General features: G+C 40.0%; 1 protein-coding gene across 1 annotated transcript; it reads right to left on the reverse strand.

The window, feature by feature from the left end:
* Positions 1-50: 50 nt before the first annotated feature.
* LOC306972867 (plexin domain-containing protein 2-like) lies at positions 51-13,945 on the reverse strand (the record flags this gene model as incomplete). Its single annotated transcript, XM_079569574.1, has 13 exons — positions 51-266; positions 353-495; positions 1,140-1,350; positions 2,274-2,334; positions 2,406-2,487; positions 2,560-2,655; positions 4,615-4,714; positions 6,179-6,297; positions 7,311-7,433; positions 9,303-9,372; positions 9,661-9,801; positions 10,360-10,505; positions 13,873-13,945. The coding sequence occupies 13 exons, from the start codon at positions 13,943-13,945 to the stop codon at positions 51-53; spliced, it is 1,581 nt and encodes a 526-aa protein (XP_079425700.1).
* Between the last annotated feature and the right edge of the window lie 243 nt (positions 13,946-14,188).

The raw sequence follows: 14,188 nt of genomic DNA on the forward strand, positions 1-14,188 counted from the left end.
CAGTAAAGAAATAGAATTCCCAAAGCATTCTGGGATTTGTAGTTCTTTTGTCAGGAGTTTTCAGACAAGAGGAAGCGCTCGCGTTGGTCCGGGACAACAAACCCCTCCTTCTGCTCGCTCTCCCGTCGGTCAGAGATGATGAAGGCCTGTTTGGGATCAATGACCACAGAGCAGTCTCCGTCGTGTCCCGAGAGCTCCACGTCGGCGTACGAGGGCCGGCCCGAGCCGCGCCGGAACCTCAGGATGGGCCAGCGGGTCGGCCGCCTCTGTGGGAGCGAGGACACAGTTCAACTGAAGCATCAACAACACAATGAACAGTGCATTACCGACAATATATCTTCTTGTTCTGTACCTCGATGAGGAAGAGGCTGAGGTTAGAGGTCGGGTGGATGTACACGTACAGGGACAGAAGAACAGCTGCTGCTATGACGACGGTTCCCACAGCGACGCCCACCACGAGACCCACCTGGGCCTGCTCCGGGGCCGCATAGGAACCTGAGAGACAATAATCATTCAGTCACTGTCTAATGTTGACAGGCAACAAAGTGGAGCTGATTCAGGAAGCTGGGAGACTTTGAACTTTACAAACTCCTCTGGTTTATTCATTTACTCAACCTACAGCTCAAATTTCACAATACATTCACATCTGCGGTCTATTGTGTATGTTTTGTATATTCACATTTAGCTAATTTTTACAATATCTTATTTTTTAATCCTGATTTATCTCATCTTGCATGCCCTTGCAGACTTATATTTATTCTATTCATGCTTTATGTTGCTTGTTCTGATTCTGAATGATATTTCCCGGTGCTTTCATTATACTTTCTCACGTTCATACAGAGCCGTTAAAGCTCAGACACAGATGAGGTCATCATGACGAGGGGCCGAGGACACCGACTGTTTACACACTGCTCTGGGAAATGTCTGCTGCCTGACGGGGAAAACACTGGGCAGAACAGACGCTAACTCACCGCCCGCCCACTCTCACCACACTGTCAGAGAGGAAAGGCGTCTTATTCATAAATTTGTCAACAACCTCTCCCAGCAATACACCCAATAAAGACGACTCTGAGCCCCTTGAGTCCGATCATTGTTTTAGCTCGACCTTTTGTGATTGTGAAAGAGTGAGTTTTTCCAACCTCCGCTGCCACCCGTCGAGGGCTGTCCAGTGGAAATCCTCTTGCTCTTGGTGTTACTGCGAGATGCGTTGGCCGTTTCCTGAGTGTTGTTGTGGGGGCCGAGTGTGACTCCCCTCTGCTGTCCCGCCGCAGACAGGACGGGGGTGGTGCTCTGAGGCGAGAGGAGCGAACCAGAGGGGTCTGACGTCTCGAGACACCGCGAGTCCCGCTTCTGAATGACAAACGGGAGTAAAGGCTTAATATTAATAATTGTTCATTTATCAGTCAGTCCAAGTCGGGGCGTTTCTGTGGGGGTCGAAAAGCTCTGAGTTGTTTGGTGAAGAATACATTAACCTCTTACTCCCCACCTTAACCGAGTGCATTTTCTTCAGTTGCGCTTTCCCCAAATCTAGAAGCTTACAGCCAATAGATCAGTCTAAATCCTCTGTGTGGAGTTTTCCGGGTACTCGGGTTTCCCCTACCACTAAAAACATGTGCAATAGGTGAATCCTCCAGCCAGGTGATTCTGACCACCAGCCCGGCTCCACATCATGGAGACGGGTCACTGCTCCTTACAGGCTGCCCCAGCGGCATCGAAGGATGGGTTAAATGCAGAGGACAAATTTCCCTATGGGAACAAATGACAACAAACAAGGTTACAACCCGGTGTGGCTTGTTTACATGCATGAGACCAAATAAACCAATACATAAAATACATTTGAAAGACCTACATAACTGATCTAATTAAATGGATCCTTTTCTTTGTGTATTTGCCGTGTTGTCGCTTTTTTGTCACTCTTTTGTTGCTTTTTTTTTGGGGGGGGGTCTTTTTTAATAGCGTTTTTGACAGGTTTTTTGTTTCACTTTCAATTTTTTGTCACTTTTTGTTTGTTTTTTTATTTTTATTTTTTTTGGCACTTTTTCGTGATTTTGGGAGAATTTTTTGTTGTGTTTTTGTTGCTTTTTTGGGGCCTTTTAATCGCATTTTCTCACTTTTTCATTGCTTTTTTTGTCACTATTTGTCTTCATACTTGTTTTCCTTTCATTTTTGTCGCTTTTTTCCTGAAGCCTTTAGATTTGGGTAAAGCCAAACTGGAGAAAATGTGCTCAGTTCAGGGTTAAAAGGTTAATGCAGATTCAGTAAAACGTGCAAACCTCGTCCAGACAGCCGTGGTCCACCCAGTCCTGGCGATTACGGTCAAAACCGCTGGAGCACCTGAAGGGAAACGAGTTAAAAAATCATGATATTGTTTCCTCTAAATGTAAAGGGATTGTCGCAAATTTCACCTCTCGAGTTGATCGCACCAGCTGCAATTAAATCCGATCTGGGAAGAAACGCAAGCGCCACAGCTGGAGAACTGGAGGCACGCTGGAGGACCGACAAAACGTGTCACAATTTTAAACCTTTGACAATAAGCTTAATATTAGAGTCAGAACTTACTTGGAAGAGGAAACATCTCCACAGCTGCACAACTGGAGATTTTGGACTTGAGGATGTCCACTTTGTGATATTCATAGATGGTTTTCCTTCGGACATCTGCAACAACATTAACTCATATCAGAGACTAATGTTCACTCAAAATACTTTCCCTCCTCCGATTCTGGCTGGTATTGTATCAGAGTTAGCCTAATTCAATTCACATCTGCAGACCCTGGCAGGGAACGGACAACCCATAACAGAAATGAAGATGAGATTCACAAGTCAAGGGGTTGACCAAGAAAGACAAACCACATACAACAATACAGATTCGATAAAAACCCTTCGCCCTCCCCACATACCTCCAGACAAGACACATCAACAACACAAATACAAACAAGTCAGTACTATAGGGAATGTGAAATGAAAGAGGGCTGGCATTGCTAGTGTGTGCATTGCTGGCTCCTTTTTAGATGTTTTTATCGTATTTTCGTCCCTTTTTTTAAATCATATTTTTGTCATTTTTTTTATCATATTTTTGTCTTTTTTTGTCATTTTTTATCATATTTTTATCATTTTTTTGTCACTTTTTTATCATATTTGTGTCATTTTTTTAATAATAATTTTGTCATTTTTAATCATATTTTTGTCATTTTAATCGTATTTTTCTCATTTTTTAATCATGTTTTTGTCATTTTTTAAATCATTTTTTAACATATTTTTGTCTTTTTTAATCGTTTTTTTATCATACTTTTTTCACTTTTTTATCATATCAAAAATATGATTTTTTATCATATTTTTGTCACTTTTTTATCATATTTTTGTCATTTTTTTTATCATATTTTTGTCATTTTTTTATCATATTTTTGTCATTTTTAATCATATTTTTGTCATTTTTAATCATATTTTTGTCATTTTTTAAATCATTTTTTATCATATTTTTGTCTTTTTTAATCGTATTTTTTATCATACTTTTGTCACTTTTTTTAATCATATTTTTGTCATTTTTTATCATATTTTTGTCTTTTTTTAATCATATTTTTGTCATTTTTTATCATATTTTTGTCACTTTTTTTTAATCATATTTTTGTCACTTTTTTTTTTATCATATATCATTTTTTGTGGCGTTTTTGTTTTTCTTGTGGCATTTGTGTTGCTATTTCATCACTCTTAACTTATATTTTTGTCGCTCTTTTATTGTGTTATTGTTGCTTTTCCGGCACGTTTTATCTCTCATTTGTCACTTTTTGTCATGTTTTCATCCTTATTTTAAAAGCCAAACTGGAGAGAATGTGCTCGGTTCAGGTGGCTTTTGGCATAGCCCAAATCTCAAAGCTTCTTGACAACAGCACACAGCCTCTTTTTCATTACGTTGTTTCTGTCTTGTTGTTGTCACCTTTTTCACATTCTTTTTCATCTCATTTTTGCCACTTTTTTGTTGCTCCTTTGTGGCTTTGTTGTCACTATTTTGTGCAGTTTTGTGCCCTTTTTTGGTCACTTATTATTGCTTTTTCTTTGTGTTTTCCTCCTCGTTTTCTTCTTACCCAAATCTAAAAGGTTACAGCCTATAGGCCAGAGTAAAGCCTCATTTGAAAGTCCTACAAAACTCATCTAAACAAATCTTTTTCCTCGCATTGTTGCCGAGTTGTTCTCCCTTTTGTTGGACTTTTTTTTTTAATGCTTTTTTGTTGTGTTTTGTCACACATTTTGTCACTTTTCTGTTACTCTTTTTGAGTTTTTTTGTTGCACTTCGTCGCTTTTTTGTTGTGTTTTCATCCTCGTTTTCATCAAATTTGTGTTGCTATTTTGACACCATTTTCAAGAAACCTTCAGATTTGGGTAAAGCCAAACTGGACAAAATGTGCTCAGTTCAGGTGGAGGTTAAGAGGTTATATATATACTGACGCAAGAGGGTTTGATTATTCACAAGCTCACAAAAATATATTTAAAAAAACTCTCTTAATATTCAAACAAAGCCTGATTTTCCAAACCCGTGCAGCTCAGACCTCTCTCTTTCGAAATATATGCCTTTTCAAACCTGTTTTGTCCCACATCAAAAATCCCCAATATGTGACTTACTGGGGATCTGCTCGATCTCATGCAGCACCACAAAAGCATCGGACAGACCCACTCGAACAGGATGGTGCTCAGAGCTGATGAGGCCGATGTCCACCGGGATCTGTGAAGGAAATCAACGTTTGTCTTGTGCTTTTGGGTCATAAAAGTGTCCAGATGAAAGAACAGAAACATGAAAGACCGGCGAGACCAGCTGTTCGTGGAACCACATGGGGGACAGACAGTGAGGAGCAAAAGATGTTCTCTGTTCATGGATCCAGGACGGATGTGTTCGGAAGCATCGGAGCAACACGTTTTGGAGATAAAGTCAGGGGAGCCAGATTGAGATGATTGGGACAGAGGAGCAGGTGGTCAGTAAGTGCCCTCTCATCCCCCGCCTTAACCAAGCGCATTTTCTCCAGTTCAGCTTTACCCAAATCTAAAAGCTTACAGCCTATGGGCCAGTGTAACGCCTCATTTGAAAGCTAAGACTTACAAAACTTATCGGGACTTTTTTGTTGCATCATATTTTAAAGCATTTTTGTCGTGTTTTTTTGTCGTGTTTTTTGGCCATAATGTGTTGCTTTCTTCTTTGCCTTTTTTGTTTCGCTTTTTGACGCTTTTTTCATCGTGTTTTTGTCAAGTTTTCATCTACTTTTTAATTTCTATTGTTGCTTTTCTTGCAAGTTTTTGTCACTCTTTGTGTGGCTCATTTTTTTGCTTTTTTATCACTTTTTTATCATATTTTTGTCACTTTTGAAAAAATATTTCTGTCACTTTTTATCATATTTTTGTAATTTTTTAATCATATTTTTGTTACTTTTTATCATATTTTTGCCATTTTTAATCATATTTTTGTCACTTTCGTATCATATTTTTGCAATTTTTTAATCATATTTTTATCACTTTTTTATCATATTTTTGCCATTTTTTTATCATATTTTTGTCACTTTTTTTTATCATATTTTTGTCACTTTTTATCATATTTTTGTCACTTTTTAATCATATTTTTGCCATTTTTTAATCATATTTTTGTCACTTTTTATCATATTTTTGCCACTTTTTAATCATATTTTTGTTGCTTTTTTTTATCATATTTTAGTCATGTTTTCATCCTCGTTTTCTTCTTGTTGCTATTTTGACACTTTATTTAAGAAGCTTTTAGATTTGGGAAACTGGAGAAAATCTGCTCAGTTCAGGAGGGTATTAAGCGGTTAAATAGAGTTTTTGAGGATTCGCCCTTTACTGTACTTGAGCGCCGTCCAAAACAAAAAAGATAAACATACCGATTGCAGCTGAAAAAGGTTTTTAACTTTAATTCATCATCTCTAATCCTAGTGTCTGACTAAATGAACCTTGAAAGTTATACTAGTAACAAGTCGACACAATGAACGTCACTAAGCTTATAAAACTGTCAATTTAAAGCTGACTCACGGCAAGGAAGAAGGTTTTGACCGCTGTACTTTTGTATATTTGCTACTTTAAATATTTCTGTACTTATATTCGAGCAATGATATCAATGGCAAAGGGAAGTTAGAAGGATGCTGCAGCATAGATCTGAGAGTAAAAAAAGAACAGAAAATGTCACCTGTTTGTATGTGAACAGGATGCGGCCGTCTTTGTGGAGAGCAGCCTGGAACGTGAAGGGTCCGAGTCTGGAGTTGTCCTGGAGGAGAACCTGGTCCCACTGCACCACCAGAGCTGAGCCTGTGACGGGAACGAGACTCGGCACTTTTTACACATTCCATGCTCAGATTGCAAATGATTTGAGCAACGTCTGGATGGAAATGAAGGTGAAACTTTTTAATCCCTGATGAATGAAAAAGAAAACTCCATCCCCCAATACCTGCATTAGATTAACTGAGTGGTCAACGTAAAGGAAGAGTAGACGGCCTATTTTGCCTTGTGTGTGTCCTTTGAGTCTTTAAGTGTTTGAGTGTTTAACATCTTAACCCCCACCGACTCAAGCTAATTTTCTTCAGTTATTATGCAGGCATCCAGGCACTACCCAAATTTAAAATCTTCCAGAAAACGAGGCGTAAATGAGGATCAAAAAGCAGCAAAAACGCAGCAAAAACGTGACAAAAAAGTGACGACAAGCTTACGAAACGTTTTTTAGATTTGGGCAAAGCCGAACTGGAGAGAATGCGCTCTGTTTACAGCTTATAGGCCATTTGAAAGGTAAGGCCTCGAAGTCATGAAAAAGCGAGAAGAGAGAGAGTTTTAGCCTCGATAAAAAAGGTAAAAAAGGTGTTTTGTCCTGTTTTTGTTGCTTTACCATTGCTTTTTTGACACTTTTTTGTTGCGTTATCGCCATGTTTTTGTTTCTTTTTGTCTTTTTGTAGTTTTTTTTCATCACTTTTTCATTTTAGTTTCGTCTCGTTCTTGTCACTATCTTGATGCTTTTTTCGAGAAGCTTTTTTCAAGAAGATTTTAGATTTGGGTAAAGCCAAACTGGACGAAATGTGCTCGGTTCAGGTGGGGGTTGAGAGGTTAAAGCAAAGCTAAACTACACACATATTTGAAATAACTCTCCCAATTACTCCTGTACTCCCGGTTGGGAAATACTGGTGTACAGTGGGTAAAACTGTTACTAAACACAACACACATAAAGCAAATACCATCATGACCTCTGTGACAATGTGCAGTAGCTTTTAACAAGTGTTTTCAAATGGTGGAGTAATACAATGTGATCAATAAATGGTATATTTGTCTCTTACCGTTATCAAAGTAAAACACAGAGGAGTTTGTGGAGAGGCTCGGGTCAAAGTTGGCCATCAGAGGAGCGATGTACTGTGTGGCTGTGAGGAGCTGGTGCATCACTTCTCCAGTGTAAATGAAACCTGAAAAAAAGAAAAACAATGATATTATTCTGATCTATTGGATGAAAAAGCCATTTGTGTCTCAAACATCTGAAAATAAGAGAGAATAAGCAATACACATGTTCACCTAAAAAAACAGCAACAAACCATATTCTTTTTCAGACTGGATTCAGTTACATAAAGTGCACCTGATTTTAGTCCAAAATAACCAGTATTTCCTTCCAATGAGAACAGGTGTAATGCTCTGACCTTGTATTTTTTTTTATCATCTTTAGGGACACAACATCTGTCCAGTGTCTATAAATAAAAAATAGCCTTTTGGCCAAATCCAGTGCATGCGCAGAAATGTTTATTAATGTACAGTGTCCATGCCAAATAAATAAATGATGAATAAATAATGAATGAATGAGGTGACAAGTTCATGAAGGTAAAAGGAATAAATGATATATGATATATGCCAAAACACAAGTAACAGGATGAGGGAGAGTTCCATATTCTCAGGATAAAACCATGACTTGCCAATGGCCCTTTGGTACAGTATGGTTTGACGGTGATAGCAAGAATTTCAAGCTCTTATTGTGTCATATAATTTCCAATAAGGAAGCGATATAAAAATCATTACAAAATATATCAAACCAGAGTAAACCAGTGAAATATCAATATCCAAACCTAACTTTTCTAACATATTTGTAACATTCTGATTCTTCACAGTGATAGGTTTGTAGGCACATTTCACAACTTGTCAAAGTCATTGTCACAGAAATACTAGACAGAATAACCAATATGCTTAAAGGAATAGGCCACCGTTTTTACATACTAAGATATGTTCTTACCTCACTTTAGTCGAGTTAATATATCCCCGTCTGGTCTTTGTCCGTGCGCTCTGCCAGGCAAACGGAGCACATACGCAGCCTCTCCCACATGTCACATAGCTCCGAAAAAGCTCACGATAGAAGCTACCAAGCTCTTCCACGTGTTCCCTATTTAAATAAAGTTACGTGAAGTGTTTTCATGCGAAGTATATTTACACAGAAATGTAACGTGTCGATTTTATAAGCAAATAAAAAGGGGGACTATATTGTGAGGCGTAATGATACGAGGAGCAAAACGTCCGCGCAGTAACTCCTAAAGGTTATTGACGGAAGTGAGCGGTGGGAAGTCTTTAGGAGTTACTGCGCGGACGTTTTGCTCCTCGTATCATTACGCCTCACAATATAGTCCCCCTTTTTATTTGCTTATAAAATCGACACGTTACATTTCTGTGTAAATATACTTCGCATGAAAACACTTCACGTAACTTTATTTAAATAGGGAACACGTGGAAGAGCTTGGTAGCTTCTATCGTGAGCTTTTTCGGAGCTATATGACATGTGGGAGAGGCTGCGTATGTGCTCCGTTTGCGTGACAGAGCGCACGGACAAAGACCAGACGGGGATATATTAACACGTCTAAAGTGAGGTAAGAACATATCTTAGTATGTAAAAACGGTGGCCTATTCCTTTAATGAGGACAAAACAAAATGTGTTCCACTACTGAAAAAAAAAAAAATCAGGTCTAGACCCTTCAAAGGGACTAAATGCAAGTTGGCCATTTTATACTCACTACTGCCACCTCAGGTAATAGGTGTAACTGCACCTTCTATATTAAGTTGTGGTGAATCTGTCTGGGCTCATTCTACACATTAGGACATGGCTGAAACATGTAGGGGGAGGAAAATGCTTAATTTTTTACATTTTTAAACTCCTTATAGTCCCTTCTTCTCCTCTCGTGCAGTTTCCCTCTTCTGAGCCAATTACCAGTGAAAATCACCAAACAGTGACAAATCAATGGAAAATAAGTCCAAAACTGGCCAAAGTAGACAATGATCTTATAGGATGAGCAGAGTCTTACCACCACTGGCCACTGTGACTTCTTTCAGGGGGTGACCATAGAACGGGAAGTCAAAGGAAAGACGTACTCTCTATAACAAGAGAAATAGGTTTCATTATCAACACTTACTTTAATTAGGCCACATCAAACAGAATACTTATACATTGCAAATTGATTCAGACACTTCCATCAAGGAATAAACTCACACATTCACTCTCACACATCAGTGTTCAAAGACACTATTAAACACTGTATCTTGCATTACATGTCACCTCTGTAGAGCCTAGAGATCCAGGAATTATTGTGGAGGGTCCAGCAAAGATTTCTGAAGTGTTCCTGTACTGATTACAGATGAAGTAGGAGTTTGAGATGGTCCTACCTCGGCGTGGCGCTGCAGGTTTGGCAGGACGCCGTGGCTCCTCCATGTTTCCTGACGCTCGCTGAAATCCACCCACAGCTCTGCTCTCGCCGTGTCAGTGGGACTGTAGATCTTAGACGTGTAGTAAACATGATCCACATTCTGAATGAAATACAAATGATTCAGTTCGAGTTAGGAATCCAAAAATAATTACCCAAAATACGACATTTACTGGAGTAACTTTTTGAAATAATAGCACCTCTCGGATTAGTTTTATCACCCTAACTTTGTACTTCCACTTTACAAAGACATTATACTCACAGACCTATTGCATCAGATTAAAGATGGCAGCAGCAAGTCAAATTGAATGCTTTTTAATGCCCAAATCCTAACCTTCTTATGCCACAATCACAAAAAACTGTGCATATTCTATTTCTTAAGATTTTCCAATATTCTATCAAACAGAGGAATGAGGGGAGACACAACAAGCAACGTTTGACCAAGAAATTGTGGACAATTTCTGCCAAAACTGAAGCTTTTGGAATTTCAATGAACTTATGCAAATATAACAGTTGAGCAAAACCCTCCAAAAACTGATTTGACTTTTAATGCCCCGCAGAAACACTGACCTATCGTCCATCTGCTGTCCATATTCCCCAGTCTACTGTCCTTTACAACAGTTTCCCAACATTATAAAACTGAAAGCAAACCACGTCGTACAATGATCTGTGTGGTGGTGTTGTTGTGGCTCTCCCCGATGAGCAGGTCTTTGGTCTTGTTTCTGGTGTGGTCTCTGTAGTGGTTCCCTACAGTTCCACCATGAGTCCAGGGACTAGGAGGCCGTTCAGACGACGGGGCTGACACCACTGTCCAAAGACAAACACAGGGATTAAATTAGATCCATAATTGTAGACAGTTTTATCCACATTTCCTCTCACGTTATTAGATTGGTTATTACATGTGCACAGTCAGAATCATGTGTTAATATATCCAATTCAGCAGCTCAATTTTCATTATGCGTAGTAGCCACTGTGAATCAGCTTCATGGCGTTTTGGCAACTTGTTATGCCTTTTCTGTTTATCATCCATAGCACAGGAACAATACCTCACATGTAATACTTGTCTAAAACACAATCTAAACTATCACAAATGCTCATATTAACATCATATCATATCAGCAAGAGACAATTGGTTGTAGTTTATAATGTTTATAGAGTTAGTAATTAGCCAGTAACCAGTTGGTTCCCCAGAATTAAAGCAGTACTAAGTAACTCATGCCCCTAGAGGCCATAAGCGCCACTGCAGGTGTTGTAGCATGTTGCGTTTTTTTAGGGAGAGAGGGATATTGTACATCCAATGACACAATAAAGATACTTTTTTTCACGCAAACTTGACTGTATGTACTGTTTAAGTGGCGCTAGCCCGCAGTTAGCTTTGCCCGTTAGCCTATTAGCTTCTTCTTCGTGATTAGTGTGTATTGCGACTCCGACCCGGAGGCAGAGAAGTTGTGGTTTTATGGCCAGAGACACCGGGGGAGATGAAAGACCCCCAATCATCCCATTAGCACTTGTATTACCCCCAGAGGGACTACGAAAAGGATTTATTAAGGTAAACAAGTTAATTAGTACTGCTTTAAGGCATATTTGGGAAACCCTTTCCTTTACAGCAGTCATGACAATTTGATGAAAATATCTTAACTAAGGACACTGTTGAGCAAGTAACTCTATAGCCTAATTGTGATACATTATAAATTACTAGTAATAGACATAAACAAGCAACATTTAAGAGATATCTGTTGCCCTGTTTATATAATATTGCCAACCTAATACCAATCATGTGTCCTGCTAATTTACATGTCCTGTTGTATAATTTCCACATTACCCTAAGTAAAGTATAACCATTTTGTATCAATACCTTCTTAAACTACGAGGAAAAATGGGCTCGCGACTGCTTAAATCAGTGGTTCTCAACCTGGGGGTCGGGAGACAAATTGAGGGGGTCACCAGATCATGTAGATAAAATATACATATTTTTATTGGCATATATCTAATATTTTATTGTAGCATTTGTGTGAAAGTGAAGTGACCTCCCTCTCTCCTGGTGCAGCTGAATTGTTTGCCTTTTTCAGCGAACTACGATGTTTTTCTGGATACTTTTGTACGTCTTTACCGTGTTTTTGTGGAGGTTTGGTGGATTTGTTTACTTTGAGAGTCCAAAATGGTCCTGAAGAAAGCAGCTTTTTGAAGGTAAACAAACTGCTAGCTTATCAGCTAAACCCATTTGAGATCTACAAACATCTTCTTCTGAGACACTGAACAGTGAAGAGGCACCAAGAGCCCCCACACCTGCAGCACGGAGGAGGCGTCACAAGAGGAGCTACAGGAAACAACAAAAGGGACCAACGAGGAGATGGTGATAGACTGTGGAGGGAGCTGTGCAGGAGGAAGAGGAAGGACGAGGTGGAGCTGACCAGTGCAGGACACCACGCTCTGAGACGGGGACAAGCCCAGGAGGCGGTGCACCGTTTCAGATGATCAGAGGAGACAGAGGGCAGCTACAGTTTCGCCATCCTCCAAGGTCATGCGGGTGGAGTGGCTGAAGGACAACGAGATCATCGACCCGGCCGAGGACAGGAACTTCTACATCACCGTGGACACAACCTGATCATCAAGCAGGCGCGTCTGTCCGACACGGCCAACTACACCTGTGTGGCCAAGAACATCGTGGCCAAGCGCAAGAGCTCCACCGCCGTGGTCATCGTCTACGGATTTCCCATCAACCAGTGCTCCTGTGACCAAAACAGTGAAGATGGCGGCCGCGACACAACGATCTTTCACCAAAGAAAAAAAAGAGTGGTGCGCACTGAATGGGTGCTGCTGCCGGATGCTCTCTCATCGAATGCAATTTCTCCATCTGTGAGATCAATAAAGTATCATCTTATCTTAAATCAGTGGTTCTCAACCTGGGGGTTGGGAGACAAATTGAGGGGGTCACCAGATCATGTAGATAAAATATACATATTTTTATTGGCATATCTAATATTTTATTGTAGCATTTGTGTGCTATTTTACCAGAGTGCCATTATTTGCACGTAATTTGATGAATTTTACTTTAGCCATTCGTTCTTTTTCTTAGTTCATTAAGAATTATATAGGCTATTGTGCCTATTTCTCATGGTGTGACCAGGGCGTGGGGTCACGAACCCCTTTAACTGTTATAATGGGGGTCGTGGCTCCAAAAGTTTGAGAACCACTGGCTTAAATGATCACGATAACAACTAGTGCACCCCCAGAATCCACAGTGCGCCATGTTGGCACGACTCTCCCCCGGCTTGCGTTGACGTCACGGGGCCAGTCCTTCCTCTTCGCACCGGGCGGTTAAAGCGCGCTTCACATTCCTCATGTGAGCGCCTCCACAGTGGGCCAGTCCGAGAGCGGGTCCGGGCCAGGGGGATGACTCACACCGAGGTGGCTGGATGCTACGCTGACCCCCACCCCTCACCGCGTGTGCGTAAACATGTTGGCAATGCAGCGGTGTTAAGTGTAGCACCGGCCAAACAATCACGTCACAGAGGAGCACGAGCGGCGAGTTAATGGAGGCTTATGAAATGAAATAATGATATAATGCCACAGATTAACGTTGATGCTTATAGGCAGTGGAGCTACCGTGGCCAAGCGGTGCGTAAAATAACTGTGCGTAAAGTTAGACCACTGATTAGGTGACATTATTATCAAGATAATGATTATGGTGAGACGATGATTCAAGATGATTATTGTCCCACATGTGTTTCTTAACCAAGTCATAATTTAAGGTATAACTTATTTTAACCCTTTTGATTAGAACCCAACACACAGAGCGTCTGCAATTTAAGGTCAAAGAGCGCTTTGTTGTAATAATGTGAACTTTGTAGCAAAACCTGCGCACAGACAGTAGATATACTATTGTGAAAATACCCAAAACTGTTTTTTGTGTTTACATTTTCACGCTAATTTGTAAGTAAAGACAGACAATGCATGTTCACTCTTTGCACCATGCGTTAGTCGAGAGAGTCAGTGTCTCCTGTGTGCTGTCACTGGATTGTTTTCAAGGAATGAAAAGATAAATTAGTTGCATGAGTTGGTAATAATTTGGGGCCGTCAGTGGAATTTAGAGCAACTTATTTAGTGCACATACAAGCCAGTGCAATACTTCATCCAACCGACCAACATCTTAAGTCTAAGAAAATGCGCTTACCATAGACGGGCTGTGAGTAGCTTTCCTGGACGGAGGAAAAAACGATATACCCAAGAAGAAGAGTCGTCGCCATGCTTAAAACAGCAAATAGTATGAATGGTTTGGAATAGGCCCTGTGTAAATTGTAAGTTTCTTAAATCCTTGCACCTCAATTTTAAGATTTAATTTCTCTGTGGGGCAATTGTGCATAATACACAAATGCAAAGTGAGTGACGGGGGCGTGGTTAAGAGGTGACGACCATCCGCCCACTACATTGAAAGTGAGTGATTTGCAGCACTATTTCAAAACTGAAAGGGAATTTTTTATGTGTGAAGT

This window comes from Gobius niger (genome assembly GCF_951799975.1).
Source record: "Gobius niger genome assembly, chromosome: 13".
NCBI lineage: Eukaryota > Metazoa > Chordata > Actinopteri > Gobiiformes > Gobiidae > Gobius > Gobius niger.